Source organism: Notechis scutatus, chromosome Z (assembly GCF_049901735.1).
Source record: "Notechis scutatus isolate UNSWTSFEM ecotype Mainland chromosome Z, rNotScu1.2, whole genome shotgun sequence".
Classification (NCBI taxonomy): domain Eukaryota; kingdom Metazoa; phylum Chordata; class Lepidosauria; order Squamata; family Elapidae; genus Notechis; species Notechis scutatus.
The window spans coordinates 16,517,317-16,539,696 of NC_142025.1; the positions used below are offsets into that span (position 1 = coordinate 16,517,317).

A 22,380-nucleotide genomic window follows, 5' to 3' on the forward strand; every position below is an offset into this window, starting at 1 on the left:
CTCTTTGCACGCATGCACGACATCGCTGACTGCATTCTCTCCTGCCCAGTTGCTCCTTAAGGTTTTTCTTTTTTTCCCCTCCCAACAATCAGCTGTTCTGATGATCAGCTGTGCTGGGATCCCTCTTGCTGTCTTACTGTTTCACCCAGGAGGCAAAAAAGGAGGGGCCTGCAAAAAAAAAGTCATACCCACCCAGTCATATGGCCATGCCCACCTGGTCACACCCACAGAACTGGTTGTTAAAAAAATCTCACCCCTAAAAATAAGGGGGGAAAATTCTGCCTCTGCCTATCAGCATCCATCTGGCTAGCATCCTGTCAGTGTGTGAGAGAGTTGAGGGCTGTTTGGTAAGTGAAACAGTATTTGCTGTGTGAGCAAAAAGGAGACAACAAGGAGCCTGGGCGTGGCTTAGCTCAACTGTTCTGTACTAAAGCTGCTTGGTGCTGTGAAAGTAAAACTGAAACTCTTCTCTGTTTTGTTTTGCATTTGGAACAGGTTTATCTTCAAGTGGGGGGGGGGGAGTAGAACTCCTGAGCATCAGAGCGTGTTAATAATAATATACAAAATACTAATACTCCGATGGTCATTTTGAAAAATCCTTTCTTAGTGAGCACTTAGAAGCCAAGAGAAACATACATGCCAAATGTCAACTTTGTAGGCTTTACGGTTCTGGAGATTTTGTGATGATGCGTGAGTGGTATTTCAATTTTATATATATAGATAAGTCCTGTAAATAAGTAAATACATAAAATATGGGAAGTCCCCCAATCCCAACAACCCACAGGCAGACAAGAGGTTGAATTTAACCAAAATATATAGATATGAAACATCAAAATATATATTTAAATTTCATTATATAATCATCATTATTCTAGCCATTGTCTATCCAGTCCAGGATGAAGGCCTCTTCTGCATGTTTCCAATCGTGAGTTTTCTTTTGCTAGTTAGGCCCATAATTTAATTATATAAAATTATAAAACACATGCTCTGTGTTCTAAAAGAGAAAAAGAAACTGTTGCCCCAAAAGTACTAATTTCATGAACTGAGATTTTAAAAAAACCACCCAACAATGCAAATGTCAACAAAAACCTTTATGTACTTGGAATGGCTAATCAAAAGGAATATACAAGATATTACAACTATTTATTCCATGTACCAGAATGCTGCTGTTGTCATCTAAGCCATTCATGGTGTATGTGTTGTGTTATGTTGTGTTTTGTGTGTGTGTGTGTGTGTGTGTGTGTGTGTGTGTTAGGTATTCAGACAAATCTCTGGCTACAGTTTAAACACAGTGTGCCTCCTAAGCTCCTTCTAGCTATGTTTATTAGAACTGACAAGCAATTAATCACTTAACTTTGAAGTTGAAATGTCTGTATTAGCATTAATAGGTACTTATATCAATGCATACTTCACTTGAATCTCATTTATATGGTGCAGAAGCAATATGAACAGTTGTCTATTTAAACATCTATTTAGACTTTTCCCTCCTATTTTCATGTGGCCAAAATTAATCCTTAAACAATGCTTGGGTTTGTTTAAATAAAAATGAAATTTTGGTACTCCCCCCAATTTTGTTGTCATGTCAATTATCTTAGAACAGAAATATAATCTAATAACATTTTGTTTAAAGACAAAATGTCACACCTTGAAGATTTATTAGCCAGGACAAAAAAATAAAGTAGCATCTGAAAAAAGGTGTGTGTGTATGTGTGTGTGTGTGTGTATTTACCACCCATGATGAAATAGGGTGTTATTCCATTACACGCATGGGAAACATTTAAAATTTGTATAGAATACACTTAATCCTTTCCAATTTTATTCTTGATCACTATAATCTGTTGTGTTATTTCATTTTGTATGTCTTTTCTTGGTCTTCTCAGAAGCTGGCTTACTTTTAGCTAAGTCCTTTTAAAAACATATTGTCTGGGTGATCCCTGTTTCAAAATGAAAACCATGAAGTATTGAAAAGCAGACATTTGTTCTTTTTACAAAGGTCTTTCTGGGGTTAAGATCTGGCAGTAATAAAACTCCACAGCTGTCTGATTTTGAAAAACCTTTTCCACATGACTAGGAAACTATTGTGATTTGCTTATGTAAGTGTAAACTACAGTTTGTAGAAGAGAAATGTTTATATAGAAATGAAAGTTTATACCAAAGTTTAAGACATGTATGTAATATGTTGAAAGTACTGAGGAAAACACAAGTAAGACCCATTGAAAAGGACAGTTCTGATTATGACAAAAGACAAATGAGAAACGGTATCATACTACCTATCACACTTAAATTTATTTAACAACTTAATTATATCTGAGTTCAAACCTCTTTAAATGAATAAAATCATGTATTATGAGAAACATACGAGCAAAAATGGAAGTTACCTACATAGTTGAACCTCAGCAGATGACTTTGGCTGATCTTTAAAAGCTAAATAAAATTGGATCTGATATCCTCAAATATATTGGATCAGGATATCCTCAAAACTACTCTTAAACAATCCAGGGGAAACTATTTTGATTCTGCTGCCAGAGAAAATGGCGTGGACTTTCCTGTCAAGTCACCTCTTCGCTTTTTGTCAGTCTGCCAATCATCTGATTGTGTTTCCCATCTGATGTGTCAGACTAGGATTGTGCTAAATGTTGATTCTGTAAAGCTTTCTGAATGACAACTGTCTTGAGTGTTTGGGATTTTTTGCATTCCCCTTGTTCAAGGAAGCAATCTGTACTCAATGCTGTTTTCTTTGATCTCCAACTTTGAACACTGAATGTTCCCCAGGGGTGGAATTCAAATTTTTTAACAACTGTTCTGTGGGCATGGCTTAGGTGGTAGGCGTGGCTTAGGTGGTCATGTGACTGGGTGGGCGTGGCTTGGTGGTAATGTTATTGGCTGGGCGTGGCCAACTCAACATCACTCACATCGAGGCACGCATCTTCTCACCTGGCCTCTCATGACTGTGGGGATGCTGTACTAGTCCTAAGTGTGAAAAATGGTCATAAGTCACTTTTTTCAGTGCCATTGTAACTTTGAATGGTCACTCCACACAAGCGAAGTACCAGCAAAGGAGGGGGAAAAAACTCCAGAGACGTTCCTGAGACAGGAAGTCTAGTCCTGCCAAGAATGTAATAAGGGTTAACGGAGAGGCAGTTTCTGTAAGCAACACCAGAATGTTTCCTTCCTGCCTTCCTTACAGGATTAGGCCAGTAATTTCTTCTAACAAGCAGTTCTCTGAACTGCTTAGAATGTTAACAACCGGTTCTAGCGAATAGGTGTGAACTGGTAGAATCCCACCCCTGATTTACCCAATATGTAAATGTCAAAAACTAACAGACTGAATTGCACTTAGAGTGAATATGTGAATTCAATAATGTGGAACTCAAGTTGTACAACGATAGTACCTTTATTTTACATAACTAGTAAAGTCAAAAAAGCTTGACCTCTTTAGAATCTGGCTAACTGGATGACATCTAATTTCTGCCTGTTTTAAAGTTCTCTAAAAATGGAGAAAATTATTACTTAATTCACAGATTTTCAATAGGATATTTCATTCTGCCTAAATGCAGCTAATGTTTCTCAAAAATACGGTGATTTATCCATTCCTTTCAGCTAGGCAGAAGGTAATTTCAGTGACCACTAAGACATAAAATAGCAACTAGTCAACAAAAAAAGTTTTATGATCTTCAATAATGAATTTGATAAATTACCAGTGCTATAAAACAAGGAATGCATTTGTCAGTTCCAGATGCATTGGTTGAAAACAATTTATGCTAGCATTACTTTTTCAAGACATTTATACAACAGGAAAATTTTGGACAACGTGCCTGTAAAAATATATCCTATATGGATACCCAGATCTTTATTCACCAGGACCATGAATTAACTGCATTAGATTTTGATCAGCTAAGGTTATAATCCAATGCTTACTTAGCATTAAGGGCTAGACCTACTGAACTCAATGGACTTTACTTTTATACTTTCATTTAGTTATTAGTCATCTGAATATAGTGTGTGAAATCGGGAGCAAAATGCTATCTGTGCTTTGATTTGATATAATCTGTTATACAACAGGTAGTTCTTGATTTACAGTAGGGAGCCCCAAAATTGTCATTAAGCAATGCATTAAATGAGGCAATTGCAATAGCACTTAGACTTATATACCACTTCATAGTGCTTTACAGTCCTCTCTAAGGAGTCTTCAGAGTCAGCATATTGCCCCCCAAAATCTGAGTCATTTTACCAACCTTGGAAGGATGGAAGGCTGAGTCAACCATGAGCCAGTGAGAATCGAACTGGTAAATTGTTGGCAGGTGGCAGTCAGTGGAAGTAGTCTGCAGTACTGTGTTCTAATCACTGTGCCACCACAGCATTATGTGACTGCTCCTCTCCTGATTTTATGACCTTTTTTGCCATTGACATTAAGCAAAATCATTTGTTAAGTAGATCATGTAGTTTCCAATTAACTTTGCTTCTTGAAAGCCAACTGGGAAGATTACAAATGGCAACCACATGATCTCAAAATGCTGCAAACATCGTAAATACATGCCAGTTAACAGATCCTTGAATCACATGATTGCAGGGAGTCCAGTATGGTCATTAGTGTTAAGACTGGTCAAAAATTTTCCAGTGCCACTATAACTTTGAATAATTGTTAAACAAATTGTTATAAATTGACAACTACCTGTAATTCATCCACCTTCCTGTCAAACAGAATTCTGTCATCAACTCGGCTGGGCTATATCTGCCTCCATAGGCCACTGTGCTCCAAGTATGTTGAAATACACATCTGATGTTGTCCCTTGTTGCCTTGCTTCCCTTTATATTTTTGCTTCTAAACCAGAATAACAAGAACATTAAATCATGATTAGCTATTGTGAACAAATCAAAAATGGTCTAGCTATACATGGTTAAAGGACATGGGTGAAGACTAAAACAAATTGAGACTGTCTCTTCTGCAGGACCTCTCTAATGTTTTGTCTTACCTATGGATAAAACAAGGAATATTTAATCCCACAATCAAATATGCTGGAACAGCTGCTTGTGGGATTAATTTACCTATGTCTCCTGCCTTAAGCAGGGAGAATTAGTTTAATCCTATGCAAGTTTGGTTCAGTTTAGATTTAATCTAATTCCTGAGAATTAACTGATTTGGTCAGTTAGCAACATTTTAAGGTAACCATTATCACTCCTTACTGCTTCAGTTCAAAAGATTGTACAAATGCAAGGAGAAAGAGCTATTGAGGCATTGCACAACAGCTGGATCCATATCCTGCATTAAGCCCTATTGTGTACTATTTTGTTTAGTGGTTTATGGCTTTAAATAGCATCTTCTATAAGAATCCAGCCAATTCTGCCCAATTTACAAACCATGTAGCGTGAGCTGTGAATCTGATTAAGAATATAATATTAATTTTGTATTAAGCCAAAGATTTATTTTATTTATCAGTGTGCTTCTTACAAAATGCATCCACAAATAAGATGCATGACCGATAAGATTCATACCTCACTCTACCTGTTGGATTGTTAAGTAAGCCACAAGCACAGAATTCATACATAACACCAAACCATTACCCACTGTTTATACATTGTCATATTGTATGAATTCATTTATCAAATTTTATATGCTGCTGCAAGACTCTTGATAGCTAACAAGATATAACAGTCATTAAGTCAAGACCAAACAAATCACATTAATTGGCACATTAATTAGCATATGCATTCACCCAGTGAAAGTTACTAAACCAAGATATTACCATATCCAAGCTTCCTTAGACATTTATTTTCTTGAGCCCTTTCCCATTGAGCCTTTTTAGTCCATTATTTTGAGAATCAATTGATTCTTCATAAATAGAAAGGAATTCATTCTAACCAGTAGGCGAGGATATTAAGAAAAAAACCCAAGTCCTTTGATAAAATGGAATTACCGTCTTTAGTAGTTACGTTACATTTAGTAATTACATTTTTTCATCTTTAGTAGTTTTGTGCTAAATTTCAGCAATGTAACTTTGCCTTGCACCTGTTAAAATATGTCAATGTAATTCAAGATACTGGAGTCTTGTGGTCTTGTCTTTCTGCCTCCTTTTCTCCTCCCCCCTTCTCTCTCTCTCTTTCTTTCTCTCTCTCTCTCTCGGTCTCCCTCCCTCCACTACAGAACTTTTACTAAAGTCCCCAAAATTAACCTTATTATGTATTTGAATAAAATGGAGCAATGGTATTATAATTTAATTTGAAAAACAATAAAAAATCAGGTCACTGTAGCCCTCAATTTTAAGCTTGGTAAATATTCTCTCTAATCCCCAAGTGACACTGGGCATACCAAAGTGCCCAGATCAAACACCCTTGGAGATGGTTGAGATCTCTCCTTATTTGAATTGTGCTTCTAAAAAAAAATCAGATTGGGAAAAAAAACCCAGCAAAGTGGCATGCTGCCAAACTAAGCAAAAGCTCCGATTTTCAGCATCATCTGCTTACAAAAATGTCCTGTGGTTCCTAATGGGACATATAAACTTTCTATAAAGTACACCTGTTACTTTTAGGGTAAGGGATAACAGGGTCAAAAAAGTCAAGATAGCAGCCATAATCATGCAATTGAAACCCTGCCCTTATTTACGTGTTTTGTGATGCGCACAAAAAGGAGCACGCTTTTGATCAAACAGCCGTGAGCATTGTTTTGACTTCTTTTTTTTTGGAATAGTCATGGGTAGTTTTCTTTTAAGGAAGTGTGTTTTTGGGGGGAGAAATGCTCTTCTGTGAAAAAAAAAAAAAGAACGGTAAACAGATGTTAAAAACATTCTGCTGAAGGGTTCCAAAGGTTCTTTTTCAAAGGACAACTGGACTTTCTTGTTTTTGTCCCCTTTAAAAGACATTTTGTTTCTCATCCAAGAAGCTTCTTCAGTTCTGAAGAACTGTCCAGTTCTGAAGAAGTGGAGGAGCTTCTTGGATGGGAAGTGAAATGTCTTTTAAGGAAAAAAAAACAAGGAAGTTCAGTTGCCTTTTATAAAAGCACCTTTGGGACAGCCATGACCTGGATGACTGAGAATTTCCATAGGCATTTTGGTGTAGATCAAGGGTTGAAACTACCATGTTTTCCCAAAATAAGAACCTGTCTTATATATTTTTTTCCACCAAAAAAGGCACCAGGTCTTATTTTCGGGGGAATGTCAGCCACTGACTAACCCCACTTGCGCGCGTTGCCCCTGGCCTCCTTTTCATTGTCAGATGCCTTCAGGAACATCTTCTTCTGTGGCTGGCAAGGCTTTCCTGAAGGCCTCTGCAGCCGATAACCAAGCTCTGGATCAATCCTTCAGGAAAGCCTTGCCAGCCTTGCTGGCTGCAGAAGAAATGGGCCGGCAAGGCGGGTGTCAGGATATGAGAGGCCTGGCTACAACTCTCCAAAGGTAAGTAGTACAGCAGTTCCACCCCCCCATCCCCAGCCTAGCTTAATTTTTACCCGTCCACTCTGGAATGGGCAGGATCTTAATTAGGGCTTATTTTGGGGGGTAGGACTTATATTGGGTGCACATGTAAAAATGAAGCTAGGATTTATTTTCAGGGTAGGTCATATTTTTGGGGAAACAGGGCAGTTCTGTGAGAGAACACCACAACTAATTCCAAAGTGAATTCTACATGTCCTCCACTTACTAAAAAAAAATTGATTATGACTTCCCTTAAAGGGTCAAGACTTCTACTCTCAGTTTTGCAGAGAAATTAAGCTCTTTCATCAGGGCTTATGTGACCAGTTATTTATTAGATTTTTATCCTATTTTATAATGAATTCAAGGCAGGGAACATACAGGTGGCCCTTGACTTACAATTATTTATTTAGTGACCCTTCAAAGTTACAATAGTATTGAAAAAAATGACTTGCGACTGTTTGTCATACTCATAATTGCAGCATCCCCATAATCACATGATCAAAATTTGGCAACTGGCATGTATTTATGACAATTGCAGTGTCCCAGGATCATATGAACCCCTTTTGCACAAGCTAAATGCACTTAACAACCATGGTACTAACTTAACTGCAGTGATTCACTTAATGACTGTCACAATAAAGTTTGCAAAACGGAGCAAAACCCACGTAAATGTTGGGCTCTATTGTGGTTATGAGTTGAGATTACCTGTACTTAATACTCCATCCTCTTCCTATTCTCTCCACAATAACAACTTTATTAGGTAGCATAACTTCTGCAAAGTGCTGCTCTTCAGAGAATATAGAATCATAAGGCTGGAAAGGATCCCAGGGACCCTAATCCAAACCTCTGTTCAAGGCAGGAAACTTTATCCCCATCATGCTTAGTACAAAGACTCAACCCACTCAAGAGAATGGTATAATTTTAAACTCTTTTTATCAAGGGCTTCTCTGGCATAAAGAGGATTGAAATCCAGTTCTCCCATTTTAACTTGTTTAGGTTTGGAGCCTTGTACTGGAGAAGGCTCCTGCGAGTCCCTTGGACTGCAAGGTGATCAAACTGGTCAGTCTTAGAGATCAACCCTGACTGCTCTTTAGAAGGCCAGGTCCTGAAGATGAAACTCAAATACTTTGACCACCTCATGAGAAGGAAGGACTCCCTGGAGAAGAGTCTCATGCTGGGAAAGATTGAGGGCAAAATAAGAAGAAGATTGGACAGCGGAGAATGAGGTGGTTGGATGGAGTCACTGAAGTAGTAGATGTGAGCTTAAATCAGGGATCTCCAAACTTGACAGCTTTAAGACTTGTGGACTTCAACTCCCAGAATTCTTCCTCCAGTCATGTTAGCTCAGGAATTCTGGGAGTTGAAGTCCACAAGTCTTAAACTTGCCAAGTTTGAAGACCCTTGGCTTAAATTGACTCCAGAAGATGGTAGGGGACAAGAAGGCCTGGAAGAACATTGTCCATGGGGTCGTGATGGGTCAGATACGACTTTGTGACTAGCTACATCTTTACACTGCAACCATCATAGATACATGCCAGCTGCCAAGCATCTGAATGTTGCTTAGGAGACCATGGAATGCTGCAATGGTCATGAGTGTGAAAAATGGTCATTAATTATTACCTTCCCCCTCCACCCCAGTGCCCTGTAACTTTACAAGCAAATACTTGTAAATCAGGCACTACCTGATTACTTGGTAAATTTGTGTGCCCTGAAAATGTAGCCTCACCATGGTGGGCTTTTTTCCTTTAAGTGAAATGCCATGAAATTGTGGTGGCTTTTAAAGCTGCTTGTAAGGCTTAAGTTTGAGGGGATGGGGTGAAGTTCATAGCAAAGCAAGCAGCCCCCACCGGAACGAGATTATTTATTTATTTTTATTTATTTATTTGATTTGCCAATTGTTTACAAGATAATAAGTATAAGTGTATACATAGTTGTGAATACATGAAATGGGTACATATAAGAAAAATAAAAGAATAAGAGAAACAATAGGACAGGGACGGTAGGCACGATGGTGCGCTTATGCACGCCCCTACAGACCTCTTAGGAAAGGGGTGAGGTCAATAGTAGACAGTCTAAGGTTAAAGTTTTTGGGGTTTGGGGAAGAGACTACAGAGTCGGGTAGAGTATTCCAGACATTGACCACTCTATTGCTGAAGTCGTATTTCCTGCAATCAAGTTTGGTGCGGTTTACTTTGAGTTTGTATCTATTGTGTGCTCTTGTGTTGTTATGGTTGAAGCTGAAGTATTCATTGACAGGTAGGACATTGCAATGTATGATTTTATATACCATGCTTAAGTCAGACCGAAGACGGCGTAATTCAAGGTTTTCTAGTTTTAGAATTTCAAGTCTGGTGGCATAAGGTATTCTACAACGAGTAGAAGAGTGGAGAACTCTTCTTGTGAAATATTTCTGGACTTTCTCAATTGTGCTAATATCAGATACGTAATGAGGGTTCCAGACTGATGAACTGTATTCGAGTATTGGTCTAGCAAATGTTTTGTATGCTCTGGTTAGTAGTGTGATATTACCAGAGAAAAAGCTACGTAGGATTAGGTTAACAACTCTTAATGCCTTTTTGGCTATGTAGTTGCAGTGGGCTCTAGCACTTAGATCATTAGAGGTGAGTATTCCAAGGTCCTTTACAGAGCTTGGGTCATCAACAAGATCTTGACTATTCAGCTTGTATTTTAACTTTATAGAGCGGCTAGGGAAACAAAAACGCCTAAGAGAAGTGCAAAATTTCCCCCCAGTCCCTAAATTAATTGATTTTACAACGGAAGGGCTCTTTAATCGGGCTCTCAGGTAGTGGGCGTGGGGGGAAGCGAGGCAATAAAGGCAATACCCGGCACAACCTTGGCGGGGAGACAACTCGCCCCTTTTCCGCAACATGAGTGAGTCGAAGAGAGTGAGAGCCGCCGCCTGGCTGCGCTCAGGAGAGACGCCGAACAGGTGGCCACAGGCAGTTGCGGGCGCGCCAGGAAGGCAGCCGAGTAGGAGCGAGCAGGCGTGCGTAGCGCTGTCGGCGCCCTCCCCTTCCCGGCCCGCAGCATGTGAACCCGCCGCCCGGTCCTCCAGAATAGCGGCACGATTCTGCCTACTTGGTTGCCGCAGGGTGAGGCGCCCGCCCTCGGGCCGGGCTCCCGCTTGGCGCTGGTGGCCCAGGAAGAGCAAACGGACCCCCAAAGCTCCCCTTCCCGCGGCCAGCCGGACCAGACTCGGGTGGAGAGAGTCGTTCGGTCGCTTCTCTCGGAGGGCCGTGTTTGGAAGAATATTCAGAAGAAAGATGAAAGTCACCGTTTGCTTCGGCAGGACCCGGGTGGTCGTGCCCTGCGGGGACGGAAACATGAAAGTTTTGAGTCTGATCGAACAAGCCGTCACCAGGTACAGGAAGGCAATCGCCAAGGTGAGTTGGGAACGCTCTCCGGGGCCGCGGCGAGGCACCCGCTGCCGGAGGGAGGGGGCCGAGCGCCTGGTTGAGAGAGGTGGGATAGCGGGAGAGAGAGAGAGAGAGGGGCGAAGAAGGCGCAGCAGGAGGAGGAGGAGGAGGAGAAGGGAGTGAACGAGGGCGCCTGGGATCAATATGGCGCTTCCTGGAAGGGGGAGGGAGGCAGGCAGGAGAGGAAAAGTGGTGGCTGAAGGGGCTGAGGTTGCTTGGCTTGGCGGGCGCAAGGAGAAGGACCCGGAGGGGCTCTCCTCTCCTTCGCCCCGCTGAGCTTTTAGGCGCGTTGGTGGGACGCGCAAGCCAAAGGTGAAAAGCTCCCTAAGGAAGCGGGGAAAGAGAGTTTTGGAGAGCTGCGGCCGCTTCCGCGCTTCCCTCCCCTCACCTCGGTAAACTTTCCAATGCCGCCGCCGAGCTCCTGTAGCTTTCAGCCGGCTGGGAAGCCAGCCGAGAGCGCGGGCGAGGAAACCCATAGCTCTTCGCCAGGGGTTTGCGTGGCCGGGGGCGCAGCTCCATCCGCTTTGTGCAGCCTAGCCGGAGTGAGCTGTGATTTGTTTCCGAGACCGGGTGGAGAGACACACAGTTGCAAAGGGTCGCGGGTGACGTCTGGGGCCTCAACTCTTTGTTGTTCGGTGCCGGGGAAATCCGCAAGTGCCCCGCCAGCAGGCCTGTAGCTTTCCTCCTCCTCCTCCTTCCTCCGCTGACTTGCCTCTCCACTCGTCCCCGAACCTTTGGGGAACCTCTCGTGCTCTTCCCGGCCAGATCACGGGTGGGGATTAAGCCCTTCTTCGGTCTCCTCGCAGTAGTCGTTGGTATCTGAACGGTGCTCGACTGCATCGGGACCAAAGACTATCGTAGCTTTGCACAACATGCGACCACGGTCGTAACACGCACACACTTAAACCCGTTCTTTTTCCCACTCCGCTCCCGGTGTGCAAGTTTCTTCTCCGGGTGGTAATTCCTGCACGATTTCAAATCCAGCCCCAGGCTTCCTAAACAAGTGCAGGCCCAAGGTGGGGGGAAAGTTGGGGGTGGTGGTGGAAAACAAAACATTAAACAATCATGGAGTCCACATGCTTGTTAAGAAGAATCGTGTTTAGTGGAGGTTTCTTTGTGTTTGAAGAAATGCTGTGCAGCCACCTCATTTTAGTTAAACATCAGCAATGCATGAGTTGGATAACTATTTCTGAAGGGGGGTTATTGGAGAAAAAGAACCCTTTGCTTTGGTTATAGTGTAGGCCAAGTTTCCCAGAGGAATGGTATTTTTTTCCTGCATTTTTAGAAAAGCTGCAAACATGCAAGAATATTTGTCTCTTGAGAGGGGGAGGCAAATGGTGAGGCACTTTGGAGATGGGGGGGTGTCTCTCATTTACATGGTTATCTCCTGGAAAGCAACCCTGAATGGGCCTTTCCTTTAAGTGTTAAAAGAGTAGGAGCAGTTTGTCTAGGACAGTTGCTCTTAATCATACAATCTAACGTGCCTTTCTGGCTTGTAGAATCTTGTTTGGATGTTAATTTTTGCACTTCTGATACCAAGGATGTGTTGAGAAAGAAAGAAAGAAAGCAACATTGATGAAATCCTGTAACTTTCCTTGGGCTGATTATATGCCTGCAAATTTTCACCCTGGAGATTGTTTACTTCTAGGTCTTTGCATGTTGCAGCAAAAGCAATGCATGAAAATATTTGGGGTTAATGTGCTGTTTTCTGCCCCTGAGTAGAAAATACCATTCTGAAAATATAAATGTGTTTCTGTTTTGTTCTGTTACCATGTTCCTTGCCCAAACTCATGGAGTTTAGTGAAGTGATAGTGAAGTAGAATAAAAGTTTGTGGACAAAGTCAGTAGGCTGGGGAAATGGCTACTGAGGAAAATGAAATTTGACCCTAAACCTGGAAAATCAAGTGTAAATAGTTATTAGAGGTATGTGCTACTATACTGAACCATCACACAAAGTTCAATAATTATAATCTTCCTTGTCATGAAAAAGAAAATTGATTTCCAGGAAAAGACAGTCTTGGAGGAACTGCTGATAGAAATGGCAGGCTGCTTGTGGAAACACAAAACAGAATTCTGCTCTTTACTAAACAAAATTATGAAAAGCAATGTATGTTTTCATCCAATGAGAGAAGCACAAATAACTTTCTCTTCTAAAATAGGTAAATTAATCCCTCCCCAATGTATCATAAATGCATCAAAATTACAATTGAAAAATTCTGCCAAGCATGATAATGAATTCTAGGAGTTGCAATTCCACTTCAAAAAACCAGATTGGGAAACAAAATTAAATTGAGGGATGATCATTGACCTGATTTAGGCATCTCACTGGACCATGCTTTAACTGTGGTTTGTTGTATAAAGAAAAGTTGATTGTGTTTGTACAGCAACTAAGCCATAAAACATGGTTTATACTGGTTGCTAGATTATAATCCAACAAACTGCATTTAGGGTTAGTGTAGTCCATCCAATGTGTACTAATCTGTTCCTTTAGGTCTTCCATGGTGCTCTCCTGATCACTCTTAATTTAGTTCATGCACCTTCTATGGTTCTCTTCTATTTCTTTCCACTTTCCTTGCATTGTAGACCTCTCCACACAGTTATATATTTGCATAATATATCTAAAAGTATGATGATTTGAGCCTGGTCATTTGTGCTTCTAATGTAATATTTTTCAAACTTGGCAACTTTAAGATACATTTTATCTTAAACACCATTCTTGCCATAATAGCATACATTTTAAAAAGGTATAGTACATACATACTTTATTGTTGCAACCTTATATTGAAGTTGAACTAGAAAAATAATAATTGGGCATTCCTATTGATTTGATGTTTTAATTAAACAGGTGTGCCTTAAATTTAAGTCTACTTTTGGATTTCTGCATATGCCAAATGTATTTAATATGTGGGTTTTCTCAAATAATCTCTAGATATGGTTCAGATTTGCAGAACCTTCTGTATTAACAGTTTTTTAAATGGGGATGTTTTGAAGGGAATATCTCTGAATGTTGATATTTTCCTTGAGTGTGAAGTCTACATCATACTTCAATCAATCTCTTAATGCTAGAAGCATCAATTGCTGAGTTTTAAAACATTTCCTCAAATGGATAATTCAGCTTCTAAAACGTTCTATGCTCCATTCTTTATGAAATGTTACTTTTAATACCATCTCAACTCTTTATCTCTTCTACTAAATCTGGTTGAAACATACTATTCCAGGCAGGAAAATAGGAGACATGGTTCACAGTGCATTTAACCTGATTCAGAAACAATGTTTTGGTTTTCTGGCTGGTAAAATTTGCCATATACTTGTATTTGAATAATAAACTTTTAAACTCTTTCTAGTGTGTTACAGGTATAAACTAGAGGAAGTTTATTCAAAATGTTTGGATTAATTTTCAATTCTGTCATAAAGAATAATGCACAGTAATAAGTTTGCATTTTAAATGTGTTAGAGTCTAATGTGGTGATGATTTTCTTCTTAATTGTTAAAGGGATAGCTATAGCACCCTATGTGAATACAAATCCCAAGTCAGATCTGAAGTTCATCAAACTTCATTCTGCATTATGGCTATGACATCCCAATATTTCAAGCAGCTTTTCCAACTTTATCTGGATATGCTGGGAGTTTTATTTGGGATCTCCCGCAGAGGAGAATTTATCTTCCATTATGACTTTTTGCTTTAGATTAAATTGTAAATTGTAAAATGTTTAAAAATAATGATCTATTTCAATCATACATATTTATAAATACCTGCCCTTACATGCATTTGTGTATTTATAAATACACATATCATATTTAAAAATATCATGTAACAAATAGATATGTTTAAGATTTCAGCTGTTGAACCTCAAAACCTGGTTCAAAGGTCACTATTGGGTATATTGTGGAAAAAACTATTTACAATGTCATGTTTTTATCTTTAGCAATTAAAATTACAGGTAATCCTTGATTTACAACTGAAGCTGTAAGCCTACAACTTTGAAGTTATGACCAACCTACCTAGGGATACCTGCAACATGGATTCAAAGTTCTGATGGTTTACTTCCGGCCCCTTTAGTCACGTGACTGCACTTCAAATTCTTGGCAATTGGGTTGCATTTGGGACACTGTTTGCAATGTCCCATTGTCATGTGACAATATTTATGATGGTTTTGTTGAAACCTAGTGTTAACTTCTGGTTTTCATGAAATCCAGCCAATCCTGAACCATAGGTTCATTATGTGACTGGCATTCACTTTACAGTTGCCATTTCTGCTTAATGACCTCCATAGAAAAGGTCATAAATTGGGTTGCTCATGTGACCAGCCTGCTCTATGGCTGTCAAGACTTAAGACCTGATAGACAGGCTCCATACCCAATGCTTCTATATCCAATGCTTCTATATCCAATGCTTCTATAGGGATTTAGTATCCTTCAAAAATCTTTATGACTATATGTGTTTGCAACCTGAGATTTACAAATTTACTTGGGAAGAAAGCCTTGTGGTGTACATCAGCTTATTTAGGGGACTTATTTATATGTAAAACAACACAGGGCTCAATATTAATATAACATACATTGCAATTGTAGGATCACGTTTGTGACAGCAATGTATTGAATTATCTGTTCTATTTTTCCTTCCAACATAATTATGTGAATGCAGACTGTCAGAGGACTATTTTTGCAAATTAAGAAGCAGAGCTGTATTCTCAAGAGCTGATAATGCTTTTGTAGGAAGCAGTGCTCCAAAAAATTAAACCTAGTATAATGCAAATTACATCTTTTGTTATGGTTAGAAGGGACCTTTTATGGTAGGAAAATGAAAAGTTAATTACATGGCAGGAGACAGAACTTGCTGTAAACAAGACTTAACAAAACCAGGTATGGTTAAATATATATCTTTTTGCTTTGTTTTATAATCAAGAACAGATTGAATCATTTTTCATCCCTCTTCTCTGCATTTTTAATTGTGGACTCAGACATACACTGATTTTAAAAAACAACAACTTTGAATGCAGGATGGATTGTAAGACTAAGCCTTGATATATCATGTATATGTATGACATTGATAGAGCTTATCCAAGCAATTTTATCACTGAGGTTTAGACATAAATGCCTTTTGGGATCATAAGATATTTTGGCTATATATATGGGTGTGTGTTTGTGTATGTGATAAAGCATTGGGAATGACTGGAATGCTTCAAAAATAATCACAAACTATAGTTTATACAAATCTATAAACACCAAATACTGATGCCATTTGAAGGTATTTCATTCTCAGTTGTATACTTGTGTAAGGTCCCTTCCAACTGTTATTCCATGATACTGTGAGACTCTCCTGCAGGGGGCTGGACTAGATGACCTCTAAGGCTTCCTTCCAACTCTGTTATTTGGTATTTCTGTAAGGGTGTCCTGCTTGAGCAGGGGATTGGATTAGGTGGCCTCCAGGGTACCTTCCAACTCTGCGATTCTGTATCTTCAGCTCATGACTGCCTGGAGTTGTCTTGGCAAGGTTTTGGAAGTGATTCGCTCTTACCTTCTTCCTGAGAGAGAAATTGGCCCAAGATGGTCTCCCGATTTGTAGCCTGATGCATTAACCAATATACTAAACTGCCACTTTGTATGCTAAATGGAGCTGTAAAAGACTGTTCTTGGAGCTTCCAAGCAGATGGTTGGATATCACCACCAATAATCAAACTACAATTAGCATGACATATTGTTTTGAAATGTGACTTTGGCGTGCTTTCTTTTCATCCATTTAACTTAACAGTTGCCTTGCCAGGTTTTCAAGGTCTACAAAGAACAACATCAGAGGCAAATCTTATCTTTTTGGAGAAGGTGAGAAAACAGCATGGAGCTGATTAAAATTCCTTCTTTCAGTGCTTCAATCTTCACCCCTTCAGTTTCTTCAGTCAATTGCTTCTATTGTAATCCCCTGCCATCATGACTTTAGTTTCTTTTTCATAGTTCATATAAATTACTGTTGTCTGGATCAGCTCAAATTTAACTACCTTTTCCTGTGTAGCTCTTAATCAATACAAGAGCTGGGTTTTGTATTTAATCTTTTTTTCATTTTTAACAAATTAATGGTTTTTGTACTAATGATGTGTACTAATTTTTAGATTCTGCTCTGAAAGTGTTTCCTTTTGCTAAGAGTTAACATGAACAAAAGCAAATTAAAACCACCTTTATTTTCAAACAGCTGCTCAGTAACGTCTCTTATTACACCACCTTAAGTTGCCTTTCTTTGGGAAGGCAGAATTTTGGTTTGGGCCAAGATACACAGATTTCTACAATATCTGCCAGCAAGTTTGGTATATTGTCCTTCACAGCATAAAAGCATGTAAATTCTATCCTTGTTGATTCACAGCCCAGCTTAGTTTCTTGTATAACTGGTTTTTGGTTCTGTGGGAATTATACCTGTTTAAATTGTTTTGAACAGCCTTAATTTAACAACATAAAGGATAGAATTGTGCAGTTGTCAGTATTTAAATCCTGGAAAAGTCTGATAGCTGCACGTTCAACATCTTATGATACTTTAACGATAAAGATGCTAAAACAGTTGCTTATGATAGGAATGGAAGATTTACATAGTTCAGGTTTATGCATTATCACCATTCAGTTACAATGGTGCTGAATAAGGAGGATTATGACTGCTCCTTAAAGTTTTGGCTGTCAGAGTTCCCACAGTGATATGATTGGGATCTGGGTCTTTGGGTGCCCAGCTCAGAATTATGACATCACAGCGACTTGTGATCATGTGATCACCATTTTCTGGCTTCCCCACTGACTTTGCTTGTGGCAAACTGGCAGGGAAGGTCACAAATAGCTTCCCTAAGTTGCTTCTGCTGGTTTTTCTCCCAAGCAGTCCCACAGTTTGAGATCCCATGGATTTCTGTTTGCACCCCCTTGCCTGCTTGTGTTCTGTAATATCCACCTGTACTCACTACCTGTGACACTCTTCCACCAGCCTGCTTGGTAGGATTCAAGTCATGTGAAATTTTTTCTTCTGGACCTGCCGTCCAAGTCCAATATCTGGATGACATTGGCAATTGCAGCTGCTAGGATTGTTGCTAAGTGATGTCATGTGATGCTATGCTTTACGATCGCATTACTTAGTGATGGAAATTGCATTCCCATTTGCAGTCATAAGCTGAGGACTATTTGTAATCCTTTCAACACTGATTAGGACCATTTGAAAACAGACTGCTTTGGGGGAAAGATTGAAACAAATTGGAAATGAGATCTCTTCTCATTGCCCCAAATCTTTATAACTGAGTTGAAGTCTGCCATTTGCTTCTTTCCTTAATTAAAATTAACCTCCTACTATTAACCTACTCTTGAGTCCAAGGGGATAAAGCTGTTAATATCTTCTCCAGAATTAACTAAATGTCCATTGAACACATTGTGTGAAACTCTATTTTCTAACTATGTTATCCTTTTTTACACATATACTTTATTTAAAGCCATTACCTTTTTCCTAACAAGGTGGAAATCATTTGTGTATCTCAGGTTATTAGTATATTTTGACCAGTTTTGATTTCAGCTTTCATTTCTTTCAGGGCTTGGGGGATGTTTTTGAAGGGGGAGGGGGGTGCCTTTGAGTCAGTTTTGACTCCCGATAATTACTCAGGGAGTAATCTCTGAAGTTTTCTTTGCAAGATTTCAGAAGTAGTTTGTCTTTACCTTTTTCTTAGGAGTGAAAGGGAGGGACTGGTCAAGGTCATCCAGCTGGCTGGGTGCCTAAGGCAAGACAAGACTTAATCATTACTCCAAATTGCCTCCTTGTTCAAGTCCTATTGTTCTTAAAATTTTAATTAAATAGTATATAGTTTTACTTCATTTTCTCTTGTAAGCTACTTTGTTTCTCTAAATACAGTTATAGTAGCTTTTTGTTTTGGGTAGAAATGCCTCAGAAGAATAATCAACTGTCCCGCTGTTTGTTAGCAATAGCATTAGACTTATATATTGGTCCACAGTGTTATATAGCAGGGATCCCCAACCTTTCGACGCCGCGGCCCGGTTCCGACATCAGCTGGGCGCGCGTCCGGGTACCAGCGTCAACTGGGCGCCGCCATCTTTATGACGAAAAGGCGCTTCCGGTGACGTCACGGGAAGCAGTTCGCCATAAAAGATGGCGGCGCCAGCGCTTCTGGTGAGCTTTTTCGGGTAGAAATGGCTTTCTACCCGAAAAGCTCATCGAGCGCTGGCGCCCTCATTTTTATGACGAAACAGCCCGGTGAGCTTTCTACCCGGAAAAGCTCACCAGAAGCGCTTTTTACCAAAAAGATGGCGGCGCCCAGCAACCAGCGGCCCGGTAAGGCTTGTTCCATGCCGGCACCGGTCCGCGGACCGCGGTTGGGGACCCCTGTTATATAGCACACTCTGAGCAGTTTATGGAATCAGCATATTGCCCCCAACAATCACTGTCTTTATTTTACCGACCTTGGAAGGATGGAAGGCTGAGGCAGGATTGAACTCCTTGTGATGGGCAGAGTTAGCCTGAAATACTGCATTCTAATCTTTGTGCCATTATGGCTCTAGTCTTAATACATTCCATGTTCTGGCACAAAATCAGTGAAACCACGGTAAATTTGCTCTGATACTCTTACTTGTTTACCTATTGTCCAACTTACCTTGGATACCTGGTTTTTTGATTGCAGGTCATTCTGCCTTTTCTAAAATCTGCCTGTTCATTTGACAATTTTGTCTTCTTTATAAGATTTTACGTAAAACCTTTCATTGATTGAAATTAATTCGGTGTTTGGTTCTCATATTGTTTTTATTTATTAAATTTGTAAGGCAACTATGAGAAGCACTTGTGTCTCTTTTCTTTGGTTTAAGTGGTTCCCAAAGGGGGCAGTGGGATACCTTAGGGGGCGCTAAGAGGCAAGGGGGTTGGCAGGGGGGCACTAAGAGGCAGCAGGGGGGCGTTCAAGGTGCTGGCCCCGCAGGCTCACCCCATTGACTGTTGCACCGTTCCGTAGCCAGCGCCTCGAATGCGGCAGCGGTGGCATATTGGGAAAGTAGAGCAATGTGCTGCCATGGCCGCATTCAATGTGCCGGCTCTGCAGGCTCACCCCATTGAGCCCTTTGCACCGCTCTGGTGCAACGGTCAATGGAGTGAGCCCATGGTGCCTGTGCCTCGAATGCTCCCCTGCCGCCTCTTACCTCGCCCAAGGGGGCAGGCAGAGGGGCACTAAGAGGCAGCAGGGGGGGGCATTTGAGGCACCGGCCTCATAGGCTCACCCCATTGACTGTTGCACCGCTTTGGAGCCGGCGCCTCAAATGCGGTGGCTGCAGCTTTGCTTTACTTTCCCAATGTGCTGCTGCACTTGAGGTTCCAGCTCCAGAGTGGTGCCACAGTCAATGGGGTGAGCCTGCAGGGCTGGTGCCTTGAATGCCCCCCTGCCACCTCTTAGCGCTCCTCTGCTGGCCCCCTTGACTGTTGCACTGGAGCGGCACAAGGGGCTCAATGGGGTGAACCTGCGGAGCCGGCACATTGAACGTGGCTGTGGCAGCATGTTGGGAAAGTAGAGCAAAGCCACTCTGGCTTTGCTCTACTTTCCCAAAGTGCCGCTACTGTCACATTCTGTCTATCTGTAAATCAATCCATCCATCCAAAAGTTCAGCCTGCCTGCCTGTCTTTCTGTCTACCTACCTACCTATCTACCAATATAGATCTATCTATCTATCTATCTATCTATCTATCTATCTATCTATCTATCTATCTATCTATCTACCAATCTATCTACCAATCTATCTACCTACCTACCTATACCTACCTACCTATCTATCCATACATTCATTCAAAAGGCCTGCCTACTTATCTACCTACCTACTTATCTACCTACTTATCTATCCATACATTCATTTAAGAGACCTGCCTGCCTACCTACCTATCTACCTACCTACTTATCTACCAATCTACCTACCTACCTATCCATCCATCCATCCATCCATCCATCCATCCATCCATCCATCCATCCATCCATCCATCCATCCATCCATCCATCCATCCAAAAGGTCTGCCTGTCTATCTTCCTGCCTGCTTGCCTGCCTGCCTACCTACCTACCTACCTATCCATACATTCATCCAAAAGGTCTGCCTACCTGCCTGCCTATCTACATATATACATATACATATGTATACACACATACGCACACACCTACCTATCTACCTGTCTCTCTCTCTCTCCATCCATCCATCCATTCATGTTCGAAGTGCCGGCCCTGCAGGCACATTGGGGAATTAGAGCAAAGCCAGTCTGGGAGGGAGGTGGGGGGAGGAGAGAGAGAGACCTGATGCATCAGATTAAACATCTTTGCCAGCATATTGAAACCTCTTTGGCTTCTATTAAAGGTTTTATGGACGAAACATGGTCAAGACTATCAGGAAGCTCTCACATTTTGTTGAGGCTTTAAACAGGATCCATTGGACCAGATCTCCACCCTAAAAATTACTTTTCCCCAATGTATTACAGTGCCAATTCTGAAGAAGGCAAAACCAAAATGTACTGGTAAATTACAAGAACACACACACAAACACACACACACACTCACTCCCTTCCAACCCTGCTGGGGCAGGTGATTGGACTAGAATAGATATCTCATTATTTTTTTCCTCCCTCCCTCTCTCCCTCCTTTATTTTTTTTCTGTCCCTTCCACCCCCCCTTTCTTTGTCCCTTTTTTTCTTTCCCCTTTCTCTTTCTTTTCTTCTTTCTCTCTTTTCTCTCTCTTTCCCTCTCTCAGGCTCACCCCACTGACTTGGTGCACTGCTCTGCTCAGACTTGCTTGGGCTGGTCCCTCCGGTGCAGTGGGCTCAATGGGGTGGACTTGCGGGGCCGGCACCTAGAACACGGCAGTGGCAGCACGTTTGAAAAGTAAAGCAAAGCCAAAGGTCGGTAATTTTTGCTGCAAAGAATCACAAAAGCTTCTGGGTTATGCACAAGAAGGGACACACGTCAATGCAATTCAGCAACATAAAGAAATACAAATAAAACAAATCAACAAGAATGGGCAAAGCATATCTGATTCTATTCTAATTACTACTAGAATCTAATCAGATGCTTTGCCGATTCTAGTCCAATGACCTGGTCCATCAGTGTTAGAAGGTATTGTGTGTATATGTGTGTGCATGGCTGTCAAAACTCCAAAAACAGGTCAAGTAGCTCTGGGGAGGCCAGTCATAAATTAGAATACTTGCTAAACAACTGGCCATTAAGTGAGGACCACTTGTATTTGGTTTGCCAGACACTTGGCCATGCCCACCCAGTCACATGCCCACCAAACCACACCTACCTGGTCATGTGACCAGCAAACCACGCCCAGCCAGCAAGCCACGCCAGCCAGTCACGTGACCAGCCAGTCACGCCCAGCCAGTCAAATGACCAAGCCATGCCCACCCATCACGTGAACAGCAAGCCACACCCTCAAATTAAGCCACACCCACAGAAATTTGAATCCCATCCCTGGGTGCAGGGCACCGAGGATGAGTTTGTAGCACCAAGGGGGTGGTGGACTGAAAAAGTTTGGGAACCACTGGTTTAGAAGT

At 41.1% G+C, this 22,380-nt stretch overlaps 1 protein-coding gene across 14 annotated transcripts in view; it reads left to right on the forward strand.

Annotated features, from left to right (window-relative positions):
• The first annotated feature begins 10,305 nt into the window (after window positions 1-10,305).
• The window catches only part of PARD3 (par-3 family cell polarity regulator), a 609,571-nt gene continuing 597,496 nt past the window's right edge, over window positions 10,306-22,380 (forward strand). For 11 of the 14 annotated variants that reach the window (XM_087948426.1, XM_026672225.2, XM_087948428.1 and 8 more), the window contains exon 1: window positions 10,306-10,810. In XM_087948426.1, the coding sequence (XP_087804552.1) occupies window positions 10,691-10,810 (120 nt within the window). In that variant the 5' untranslated portion in view covers window positions 10,306-10,690. The remainder of the gene's footprint in view (window positions 10,811-22,380) is intronic. The other 3 variants (XM_087948429.1, XM_087948434.1, XM_026672233.2) reach the window with 2 other exon arrangements.